Source organism: Pteropus medius, unplaced genomic scaffold, assembly GCF_902729225.1.
Source record: "Pteropus medius unplaced genomic scaffold, Ma_sr-lr_union100, whole genome shotgun sequence".
Lineage (NCBI taxonomy): Eukaryota > Metazoa > Chordata > Mammalia > Chiroptera > Pteropodidae > Pteropus > Pteropus medius.
This window is the reverse complement of record NW_024344240.1, coordinates 23,412,961-23,425,227: the sequence shown is the minus strand read 5'-3', so window position 1 is coordinate 23,425,227 and position 12,267 is coordinate 23,412,961. Positions and strand designations below refer to the sequence as shown.

General features: G+C 39.6%; 1 protein-coding gene and 1 non-coding gene across 13 annotated transcripts in view; both read right to left on the bottom strand.

Moving 5' to 3' along the window:
• The window catches only part of WNK1 (WNK lysine deficient protein kinase 1), a 133,357-nt gene extending 128,786 nt beyond the window's left edge, over nucleotides 1-4,571 (bottom strand). For 2 of the 12 annotated variants that reach the window (XM_039869185.1, XM_039869186.1), the window contains exon 1: nucleotides 3,121-4,560. In XM_039869185.1, coding sequence (XP_039725119.1) covers nucleotides 3,121-3,885 — 765 coding nt within the window. In that variant the 5' untranslated portion in view covers nucleotides 3,886-4,560. Of the gene's footprint in view, nucleotides 1-3,120 lie in introns of all 12 variants that reach the window. The other 10 variants (XM_039869187.1, XM_039869188.1, XR_005654142.1 and 7 more) reach the window with 9 other exon arrangements.
• Nucleotides 1,637-1,740, bottom strand: LOC120607629 (U6 spliceosomal RNA). Its single transcript, XR_005654183.1, has one exon. It is a non-coding gene; the product is annotated as a U6 spliceosomal RNA (small nuclear RNA).
• Nucleotides 4,572-12,267: the final 7,696 nt, after the last annotated feature.

The following is a 12,267-nucleotide window of genomic DNA, read 5'->3' as shown; positions in this document are numbered from 1 at the left end:
ATATAACAAGTGTACTCCATATTTAGAAGCAACTTGGGGAGAAAAGTGCTTAAAGTAAATCATTCCTAACTCTGTGTATAAATACATTTTCTTAAAGCAAACTATGCTGTTTCTTAAAAAAAAAAAAATTTCCTCCCTAGAAAAGCAATGTAAACTCTGCAAAGTCCAGCATTAACATTTTCTGACCAACGCATATAATTTGCCTAATATAACCAGGTTAAGAAATTTGCATCTTAAAAGATCTCAGTTGTCACTTAAAATCCTGTAGTATCAAAGCATTATTTATATATTATTTACTTTAAGAATTAATACTTGTTTTAATAGATAGCTATACATACTGTGACTCTAAAAAAAAAGCTGGAAGGAAACGAGTTCGATTGGTATACCACACTTAACCCATTCTCCGACCCCAAAAGCCTATTTCTCCATTTGAAGTGATAAAATCAATACCCGAATCAGAAGTCAAAAATTTGATGACCTCCACACCAAAACAGAATTGCTTCATTTGAGATTTACTAATTAGCCATCTACTAAGCTACGAATGCTTTAACATTTCCCAAATTATTAGATCCTAACCAGTCTGCGTTCTTTACCAGTCTAAGCAAGTCATTTACTTGCTCTATGATTTCAGGTTCTTTATCAAATAAATAGTTGAAAATAAATAAATAAGGAGTTGGGCAGAATAACCTACGATTTCTTCCGGTTTTAATACACTAAGATTTTTAACACAACACCTGAACGCTATTTCTCCTGTCTTTTTATAGAAAAATCCATATATTAGAAGTATATATATTTAATGAAAAAAGCTTTCCTTTCTTCCCAAAACTTTAGTAATCCCTCGGCTTGTCCTTTAATTTGGATCCAAAGACAAAAACTCAAACACTAACCTAATGAATAAGTTACTAGGCAAAAGTCTTCGTCAAAAAAACAAAAACACTGCACACCAACTTCTAAGGATCCTAGGCTAGGGCAGTCTCATTTAAAAAAAAAAAGAAAGAAAGAAAAATTATAGAAGCAGGACCAAATGACATATGGAAGTTTCTAAACCAGGGTACCACTCAATGAGGTAGGGGTTCTGCAGCCAAATCTTGAACTTGCTTGAAAATAATATAGCAACATTATACATAAAGGTATCAGATATTCTTTAGTTTTGTCTATGCCTAGATAGAGAACAAAAATCCAAAGGCTTCCATTCTAAGTAAAACTGAGACGCTCAGACAAAATTCTTATTGTGACATTAGACGAACTGAGTTTTTTCCATTGCACTGTTAGTTCCAAGATAATCGACTATCAGAAAATTCTATCTAGGTGATAAAGGAAAACACACACGTTACATTCTGAGAAGTCTTCGAAGTTAAATAACTGAAACTACCAAAATGAATCCATAAAGTGCTCAACATTTACTTGGGTCCAGTCTCGAGGGTAAAGGTAACCAATTAAGGAACGAAATTGTTAAAAAGCCCTATTCAAATACAAAGCTTTAACGAATAAAATCCAGATCAGTAGCAACAGACGCCCTGAGTACAAAAAAATAGGTGTCTGCCTGTAAACTAAATTTTTGCCTGTAAACCATAAGAAATCAGATCTAAGTTTTAAGACTCATTATATTTTTAATTAATTAAGTACTCGAAGCCCCCCAAATATGAACTGCTTCACCAATTTGCATATCATCCTTGTGCAGGGGCCATGCTAATCTCTGTATCATTCCAATTTTAGTATATGTGCCGCCCAAGCAAGCACCTGACCTAAGTTTTAAGTATGACTTAACCAACAGAAATAAAGTTACAGTTCGACAAGCTTTTCTTTAAAAGGTCTGCCACCTTTCCAATTCTAAACCACTATAAAATTGAGCAGTTATTTCACAATGCCCTAGAAGTTCTACATCACTAACTGTAAAACCTAAAAAATTATGTTCTAAAGAACTTCTCAGTTTTTAAGTTTACTTCCTTCCACATGTTAATTTCCCTTCCCATTTGATGTGGCCTTAGTCATCTGGAAGGTGACATTCAAAGGATCATGTATTAACATATTAGTTCATGAATAAAATAAATTCCTAGATCATTCAATTACTTTCATATCCTGTATCAGCTTGGTCCGTTTCCTTAGCATGAAGACTATGGATAATGGCATTTTTCATACATAATGTAGCTGACTTTTTCATTCAGTGTAACTGCTTCTTCCAATAACCTCTGTTCACTTCCTAGTGAGGCTATCAAGTTGCTATAGGTAAAGCAACAAGTAGCCCAAATCTAGCTTTTTAAACCTAGAATATACTTGTCAACCAGAATGACACACCATTATTTACACCATGAAAACCTCCCTGAAAGATTAAAAAAAAAAGCATTGTGACTCCTTTGAACTCTTGGGAAAGTTTGACTTAAAAACCTTTTATAACAAGATTAAAACAATGACATCACAACTCTCAAAGCACTTATACAATTTTGTGTGGACTCCTGCACTATTTACTGTATAGTGAATGGGCTAAAGACATATTAGTTTTAATTAACAATGTCAGATCGCTGCTAGCTAGCCATAAGGCTTATGCACCTTAGGTGGAACAATATCAAATACTATTGTACCTTACTAATCCCAAGGCATTTAGCCAGATAAGTCTTTTTTTATAGTATAGTTATTATTAAATGCCTGTGCAGCCACCAACTAAGATATAGCCAAAGGAAGGTCATTCGTGAACGAGGTCGTTCTTATTTAAAAAGAACAGCCTGATCTCAGGGATGGACATACGCATGTAACACACCAGCAGCTCATCATTGCAGAGCCGCTGATGAGATTGAAATGTACAAGGCAAGAAGACTCTGTACTTTCCCAATTCGAAAACTTTCCCACAAAGTCCAAGCTTCCTGCCAGACACTAAAACAGTAACAACGAGGCAATGCGTTTGTACTGTTTTCACCGCTTCTTCCCAAGTAGCAAATTTCGTTGGCTATCAATAATTCTTGGTACATGCCCCAAAATCTAATTTCAATCTTTTTCGAAAGCTGATCTCTTCCACTCAGAGAGAACAGTTAGAGAATGACAAAGGATGAACTCGATAAACTGGCTTAACCAAGCCACATTTGGGATCCAAACCACTGTAAAATAAAGAAATAGGCGGGGCTGTACCTGCAGTTCACACCAGGCGACCTCCACAGTGGTTTCAGTGTCTAAACCTTTGTAGACCGTCTTAAAGGAGCCTCTGCCAATTTCGATGTCAAACTTGAGAAAGCGGCCATCATTGGACATTCCCACGGCCTTGGTCTCCAACTCTTCAATATCATCCTGTTGCTGGCTCCGTTCCTCCTGTGGTTCCTTGGCGCTGCTGCCGCCGCCGCTGCCACTTCTCGCCGACGGAGGCTCCTCCTTGCTCCCCACATGGTTGGGCTGAGAAACTTGGCGGTCTTTGCTGGTACTACTGGGGGCAGTCGTGGCGACAGGGCCCGCGGCGGCCGGTTCCCCAGAGACAGCAGTAGCAGCGGCGGGAGACTGCTGGGCTACCTGGGAAGCGGCGGTAGCGGTCAAGGTCTCTTCGCGCTGGAGCTCTGGTGGAGTACTCTGCGGAACCACCGCGGCGACGCTGGGCTGGGGCAGAGAAAGTGGCAGACCCGGCAGTTCCAATGCAGTGGCGTTGGAGTCGCAGATGACGCTGCGGCGGAAGAAGCGGTGCTCTGTGGTGGTGGTCGCGGCTGCTCCACGGCTGTCCTTGTCCATAGTGTGGCGGCGACGCCGATACTCCTCAGTCCTGCCAGTTCCAGCGTCGGTTCCCGCCGTGCCCAGTTTCTCCCCAACAGAGGAATCGGAGCTGGAGCCATTCTTGGGGGAAGGCGCAGGCGGCGAGAGGAACAGAGAGCTCGGAGTGCTGCTCTGCTTCTCCGCGGCGCCGCCAGACATGGTCGGTCCGCTGGAGCGAGGCGGGCAGTCTCGAATTTGAGAATGAACAGAGGGCAAGGGGCCGACCCGAGGAAGGGTGAAGGTCGACAGGCCCAGCTACGACGGCTCCTGCTCCCCTGAGGGTTCGGATCGACCCGGACGACTCCTTACTCAGCAATGACAAGTCACCCCAAAGGCGAAGCGGGACACGGGGCCCAGTTGCGGCGGCTGCTGCGGCTCACAAGGCGGGCTCGTCGGCGGACGATCCAGGAGCTGAGCCACCAGGGTTAGCACCTCGCGGTCCACATCCATCCTGCGGCGAGCGGCGGCCGGGAAGGCTGTAGCAGCAGAGGCGCCGCAGTCATGAGGGGCAGGGCAAGGTGCCGGCACTGAGTCGAAGCGGATGCGGCGGATGCGGCGGCCGCTCCAGCTCCCCGCCGCTTCGCGGGCTGGGCGGGCTAGGCCCCGAGGGCGGTGGCAACGCGAGGCAGGGACTACCACGGACTCCCGAACGGTGGCAACTCCAGGGCCAAAGAGAGTGGGAGGGGCCGGGGAAGGAGAGGGAGGGCCGGGCGCTGGGGCCCCCGGACAGTCAGTCGGTCGTCGCCTCCCACACGCGCCCCCAGTGAGGGGGACCAGTCTCACAAGGCGTCCATCGCCCGGATGGGAAAGACCGAAGCCTCGAAACCTCGGTGCCTGAGGAGCGGGCCCCCCCTTCCCCGAGGCCTCCCCGCCCGCCCCGGGCCTGGCAAACCCCCGTCTCCTCCCGGGCCGGTGCCGGGGGCTGACTGAGGGAGGGAACGGTGGGGAGGGGAGGGCCGCTCACCGCGGGGCCCGAGCTCCGCTGCTTCTCTGGATAGAGAGCAGAGGAGACCGAGAGGACTGGGTGAAGGGGGATAGGGAGAGAAAAGAGTAGTCACCCCCACCAGGCGCCTTCTGTCACCGAAGACGGAGGCGCAGAGTGGCCGAGTTAGAAGAGCCGCGTCCACCGAGGAAACTCTCCGCGCTAAATGGCGCCGGGAGTCTGAAGGCTCCACACAGCCCGCTCGGACCCCGCCCCCCGCCACCAGGGGCCGCCCCACCCCCACCTCACTCTCGAGGCTCTCGCGCAGGCGTGTCAGTACCGAGGCTCCTGGGACTTGTAGTTTACTTATTCGAGGAGTAAAAGGGACTCAGAAAGAAGGAGCCTACAACTTCCGTGATGCCCTGCAGTTGGTTAGCTTTATGCCTCATGGGAGTTGTAGTTTTCTTGTGAAAACCGCCCCTTCTGGGAGGCTGATGGGAGCGTCACCGTGAGTCGCTAAACCCCATCCTTAAGTCAGCGATAGCTGGGAAAATCATTATTTAGGGATAAATTGTTGAAGAAGAGAAGGAAGAAAAAAAGAAGAGGGAGGCCGGACAAGAGGAGACTCCCATCATGCTCTGCTAAAGCGCGAGAGAGAGCTCTTCGGGTTGCCATGCAATGAAAAATGATCTGTTGTTCATCTCTAATGGAGAGTGTTGAGTGACTGTAGGAGTTTGGTGGTGGAGGGGGAAGGCAAAGCAGGAGAACGAGAGCCTGAGATCAGGCAGTCAGAAGAGCTAACGACTCCTTCTGTAGGTAAAAGCAACTTTGTAAAGATTGCGCATAAGATTAATATTGATTAAATGAGTTGGGGAAGGAGACAGGAAAAATTATCTTCTATCCTCCTTTCCATAGCAATTAAGGCCACATTTTCGGCCCCAGCCCTAAACAGATATTCTGGCTCTCGGAGATGGTCTTGTCCTACTGAAATCAAGGATCTTAGCAAAATCTTTACTAGAAACAAACAAAAAAACGGTGCAGGGGTGGATTCAAGAAAAGATAAACTCTACAGATCTTTGTATCTTTTAGCACAAACTCGAGAGAGCTGAGTTGACTTTTGTGTAGTTTGTTGAAACTTAATTTCCATCTTTCTTTTGATCGGTGGCTTAGTAAAACAATACCTCCTCTTTCTCTAGAGGTGCATGAAAGTACACATGCAATTTAACCATGGCTTTGGACATAGAGGAAATCTGGAACCATACAGTTCATAGTAATGGAATGCTTTCCTTGAAAGCATCCTTGGGTTCCCTGGACCCCTTGCTTCTCGCAACTACTCATGTTTATACAGGTGGTGAGCACCAGGGGGCACCAGACAGAGTAGGAAGCCAAACCAGGGAGCCAGTGGCATTTAAAAGTCTAAGCCTAAACGGTAAGAGCGGGAAGCACTTAAACGTACGCAACCGCATCAGAGCGTCCACACGCTCCTGCCTCTCATCAGCGCCCGCTGTGGAACCAGCTCATAAGCCCACATCGTAGCCGAGGACCACGCTAAGACTGAGTATTGGAAGCAACTGAAGATTCTTTCGTTAGCTCTAGTTTCCTAGGAAATGCCCACAACTTACCTGGATGAGCTCCACCTGGAGAAATTTTGCTATACAATTCATATTAATTCATCTGATACCATAAAATAGTTACACTAATTTTCAAAAATTTTTTTTTATCAAAAGCTACACCTTCAGGTATACAAAAAAGCTTGTTTTAAAACCAATGGTCGTTAGGTTTCGTGAAGTTAGCAGATTATGAACATTTTAAAATACAAACTCATTTGCTACGGTAATGGTAAATTTCACTACAGTATCTATAAGTAATGGTTTGTCTCCAACTCTAAATTTAATGTAAGACAAAGGAAGAAATGACTTTAAAGTACATTTTTATCATGCTTCTTGAGGCAGATATTTAAAACTTGAACTCAATTGTTGCTTTACTAAAAAATAGTCTGATTTTAAACATAAGGCAACTAATTATAAATTGGCGTGTTAAAAGGAGATCAATAAATCACAATGTTCACATTCCAACACCATAAAAAATAAGGCTATTTTTGTGTAAATGGTCATTAAAAGGCTCTATTATTGCCTATTCCTGTTTACTGGGCACTGAAACTTTGGTTACACTGCATTGTACACAAGTCCCTTGATAATCACCATGTCCTATCAACATGTTATTTCAACCAGGAACAACTAAATCCATTGTAAATAATTAACTGTTGATTTAAAGCCATACTTGCCCACATGACAGCTTTTCTTACTTGTGTAACATTAGCTTTACTATGAAAACAGTTATAAATTTAAGTTGAGTATAACCATATTGTGTACAATGGTTATATTTAAAGGTTAAACTGTTCAGTGTGAATATTTTACAACAGACACTTTATTTGCTTAGTTCCCTTTTTAATGCTTACCAACTTTCAATTAACATGATATTTTCTGTTACTCATTCCTATAATACCCCTAATAATACATTTTCTTTCTCTGTCATTTCAATTACCAATTAGAGAACTGACCCCTCTATATAAAACAGTAAATGATATAAGTAAAGGTAGCAGAAAGAACCCAGGACACAATGGATGCACTAAGCTCAGAGATTTTATTTCTTGACAGGTGGGTCCATAGACAAATACAAGTATTTTATTTCCTCTCACCATGTTCTTTATTCACTTTACTCTTTGTTTATTTTCTCACGTTGATTCATGTTTCTATTTCCCATCCATTCATATTTTATATTTACATGGTCCCTACCCTTGGTAACTGACTAGCAATGGAAGCCACAGGCAGCTTTGATTTAGAGAATGGCTGAACACATAAAATCTACCTTATCTCATATGTGCCATAATTCATAGGGTAGATTCTTGAAGTATAAAAGGGAAAATACCACTTTGAAAACATTTGTCTTTTTTCTCCTTTCCCTCATTTCCCGTGCTCCTTTGTCTTGCTTGCGGATAATTTTTGTTTTACCTCCTTGTTAGCTGGAGCTCAAGACAGGAGAAGCAGGCAGTTAAACAATGAAGAATAGATTTTTAAAAATCTTTTTTTATTATTATAAATGAAATAAAGAGGGGTGTGACTTGCCTTATATCAAAGCATAGTATAAAACTGTAAGAGTATGATATTGAGATAAGCATGGATAATGGAACAAAAAAATACAGAAATAGTCTCATGTATGTATGAGAGTTTCATTTATGAAGAAGGCATTTCAAGTCAGTGGGGAAAAATTAATAAACAGTGTTTTGACAATTGGTTATTCGTTTGAAAAATTAGGTTAAATGTCTACCTCGTGCCATTCATAAAATTAATATCCACATAGTTGAAAGAGATAACTGTTTTAAAAGAGAGCTTTTAGAATTTTTTTATAAAAAGAAAACATGAGATAGGAAAGGACTTCAGACAACAACCCCAGAGCCATAAAGAAAAAACAGTTGACTATATCAAAATTGACAATTCTGTTCAATGAAGCACAATGAATAACTGGCAGAAAAACTTGAAACATGTATAACAAAAGACTAATATCCAAAATATATTAAAAAAAAACACCTTAAATCACAAAAAAAAGACAACCCAGTAGAAAAGAGAGTGAGGATATGAAGACAATTAAAACAGGAGGAAATGCAAACAACAAAAATAAGCTTGAAAAAATGCTGAAACTCAGTACTAGGGAAATACAAGTTAAAATAAGATATATATCTGTCTTCATAAAATTAGCAAAATTAAGGATTTATAATACCAGTGGTTAACAAGGGTGTGGAGAAACTCAGGTGCAACTTTTTCTGGAGACAATTTGTTAGTACTCATTAAAATATAAAATGTGTATAGCCTTTGACTCAGCAGTTTTCCTTCTTTGTACTATCTGAAAGAAATACTTGCACATGTGCACTACAAAAATACTTATAAGAAGATTCACTACAGTTTTGTCTGTAACAAAAAACAATCTTCATGTACAATGATAAGAAAATAGTTAAACTATGATATATCCAATTTGGAAACACCATACAACAACAGAAGAGAAAGAGGTAAATATATATATGGTGGTATAAAAATAATAACTGAAAAACTCAAGTTGCAGAATAATATGCACTAAATCATATGCTGTATTAAAATCATGTCTCTATATATTTAATTTAAATGCACAGAGAAAAGTCTGGGCAGTACACACCAAAATGAAAAAGGGCGAGGGTTACTTCTGGGGAGTACACGTAATTGTATTGTGTGAGTTTCTTAATACATTCTTGCATATTGCAGACAATTTGAAAAATACAGAATAGAATGTGAAAGTAAAAAACACTTTACTAGCCAAAGATATCAGCTTTTGATATTTATGTCTTTCTTTCTAGACTGATTTTTAAAAAAGTTTATAATTGTATTATAAGCCTTTCCAAGTTATTAAATATTCTTTGGAAGCATTTTTAATGCCTGTGTAGTATTCCATCATATGACACTATCAAGTATAAGTTTATTACATTATCTAAAAGAAACATTGGGGAAAATATTCATATCATGTCCCAAACCTTAACAAGCTCTCATGGGAAGAGGTTTATCAGACTCACCTAAGAAGCTATTACAAAATACACCCGTTAGAGTGTTTCATCACCCCTACCCCCACCCAAACTAGTGTACTTCTGGTTAGAGAATTCATTGCAAGCAAACTTACACATCAAGATATATTTTTTAACTTCTTCAGGAAAAGAAAATATTAGTGAATGGATTAGTAAATTAGGATTTAAACAAAGAATGGCACTGGAAAAAATACATACATTGAGAAATAGAAAAGGAATTTTTTGAAGTCACATTAAAAGATAAATATCAATTTAAAGCAAACATAACAATAATGTAATATATATTTATAATATATATAGAAGTAAATGGGCTACAATTACAGCACAAATGACAGAAGGGGAAAATGGAAGAATATGTTTATAAGGTTCTTAACACTAATGTTTAAAATGGCATAATATTATTTGAAAGTAAACAATAAATTAAAGATCTATACAGTAAACACTAAAGCAATCACTAAAATTATAAAATAAATAGGTATAATTAATAAGCCAATAAAAATAAAATTGAATCATTAAAGAATACTTAAATCATTCAAGAGGAGGTAGGAAAAAAAGAAAAGAAAACACATGGGGCAACTAGAAAACAAAGAGCAACAGGAAGATTTTGATTCAGCCATATTGACAATTACAATAAATGTGAATGGTTTAAACTCTTCTAAACTCTCCAATCAAAAGGAAGACATTGACAGATTGGATAAAAAAGCGACATCCTACTATATGCTGCTCATATTCAGAAAACCACTTTAAATATTAAGACAGGTAAAAAAAATGATGAAAAAAGATGTGCCATGCAAATACTAATCAAAATAAAGTAATAATGGCTATATTAATACAAAATAAGGACTATTAACAGGGATATAGAGAAGAATATCTCATAATGATAAAAAGGTCAATTCATCAGGAAGACATTTCAGTCCTAAATATGTGGGCACCTAATAATTAGGTTTAAAAAGAAGTGAAAACTCTGAAAAAAAATTAGACAAAGTCCTCAATTACAGTTAGATATCTCAAAATTCCTCATTCATTATCTGATAGGGCAAATAAACAAAAATGTCATTAAGGATATAGAATACAACATATCAAAATTTGCAGGATGAAGCTAAAGGAGTGCTTAGAGGGAAATGTATAACATTAAATGTTTATATTGGAAAGAAAGAAAAATCTAAAATAAATTATTTAAGATTTACCCTAAAAATTACAAAGAGAATGGGAAATTCACCTAGAGTAAGCAGAAAGAAGAAAATAATAAATCCAGAGTGGAAATCAGTGAAATAGAAAGAAGAAAAACAAAAGATAGAGTCAATAAAACCACAAACTATTTCTTTGAAAAGATTAATAAAATTAATAAACCTCTAGACAGACTAATCAAAAATAGAGAAGATTCAACCTACCAATATCAAAAACAAAATGGGACATCATGATAGTTGGTGCAGGTATAAAAATGATAATTGAAACATATCATGAACAACTTTATGTCAATATATTTGACAAATAAGATGACATAAACAAAAATCTTGAAACAAACTATCAAAGTTCGCTCAAGGGGAAAAGAAAAGAAAACCTAGTGGCCTTATGTCAAAGCAATTGAATTTATAGTTAATCTCACAAAGAAAACTCCAGATTCAAATGGCTTCATTGGTAAATTATAGCAAGCATATAAGGAGGAAATAATACCAATTCTACACAATCTTTTCAGAAAACAGAAGAGTAGGAAACAATTACAAACTCATACTATAAGGCCAATATTACCCAGTTACTAAAACCAGACAAAGACATTACACAAAAAGAAAACTACAGACCAATATTTATCATGAATATGATGCAAAAATTATGAGCAAAATTTTGGTAAACCATATCTAGTAATATTTTTTAAAAATGATAATACAGCATGTCCAGGTTGGATTTATCTCAAGATATAACAAGTCAATGTAATACAAAAACAGTGTAATTACTGGTGGTCTTATCCAATGCAACAAGAGAAGAAAAAAATGCAGACTATAAAGAAAGAACTTAAACTGCCTGTATTCACAGATATGATGATGCTCATAAAATATCTTAAGGAATCTAAAAATAAATAAATAACCCTAGTAGAACTAATAAGTGATTTAACAAGGACATTGGCTACAAGATCAACATACAAAAATCAATTGAATTTCTATACATAAGCCATGAACAATTGAAATTTATAATTTTAACTATATATCATATGGCCTTCAGACTTCAGCAAGTTTCCAGTGGTTGTCCCTTTGCAGAAACATTAATTTGAAAAAATATTCACACACAAAAATACCTTCACAAGAGCTAAGGACTCTAGGTGGGGATTATATCACCTGGACGGAGCACAGAAATAAGGAAAAAAAATGCATTGAAGAGGGTAGAAAACAATTTCACATTATCTCCGTCGCCCTTTCCCCAAGCCCAAGCAGCCCAGTGAGAAGAGAGACACTCTCTCAATGGGAGAAGGAGAGCAAAGTAAATACTTAGCTTCATGGCAGACCCCAGAACCAGGCCCATTACAGTGCCAGATTGACTCCTGTGGCCTAGGGTTCCCACAGAACTAGAGTCTAGGCCTGTTCCAGTAGATTTCTGCACTGGCCAGCCCCATGGACACAGGCACCAAGTCCACCCCTACAGACCCAGGCTTCAGGCCCAACACCACAGCCCTAGATACCGGGGCTGTCTCTGTGAACTCAGGTCCAAGGCCTACCACCGTGGATTAGGTGCCAGGTCTGCTTTATGGATCCAAGTGCCAGTCTCAACCCAGTGGACTCAGGCTCTAGACCTAGTCTCCATGGAACCAGCACCATGCTGGCCTCTTTGGACTCAAGCATTAGGCCCGCCCACCTGTTGACCCCGGCACCAGACCTGCCCACCTGCTGACCCCGACACCAGATCTACCTACCAAAGGATGCCAACAGGCAACCCACACAGAATCTCTGAATGAGCTGGCTGTTGAAGGGCTTTTTCTGCCAAAACCAGTCTGTAAAGATTGGAAGAGGTGCCTACTTTTTCA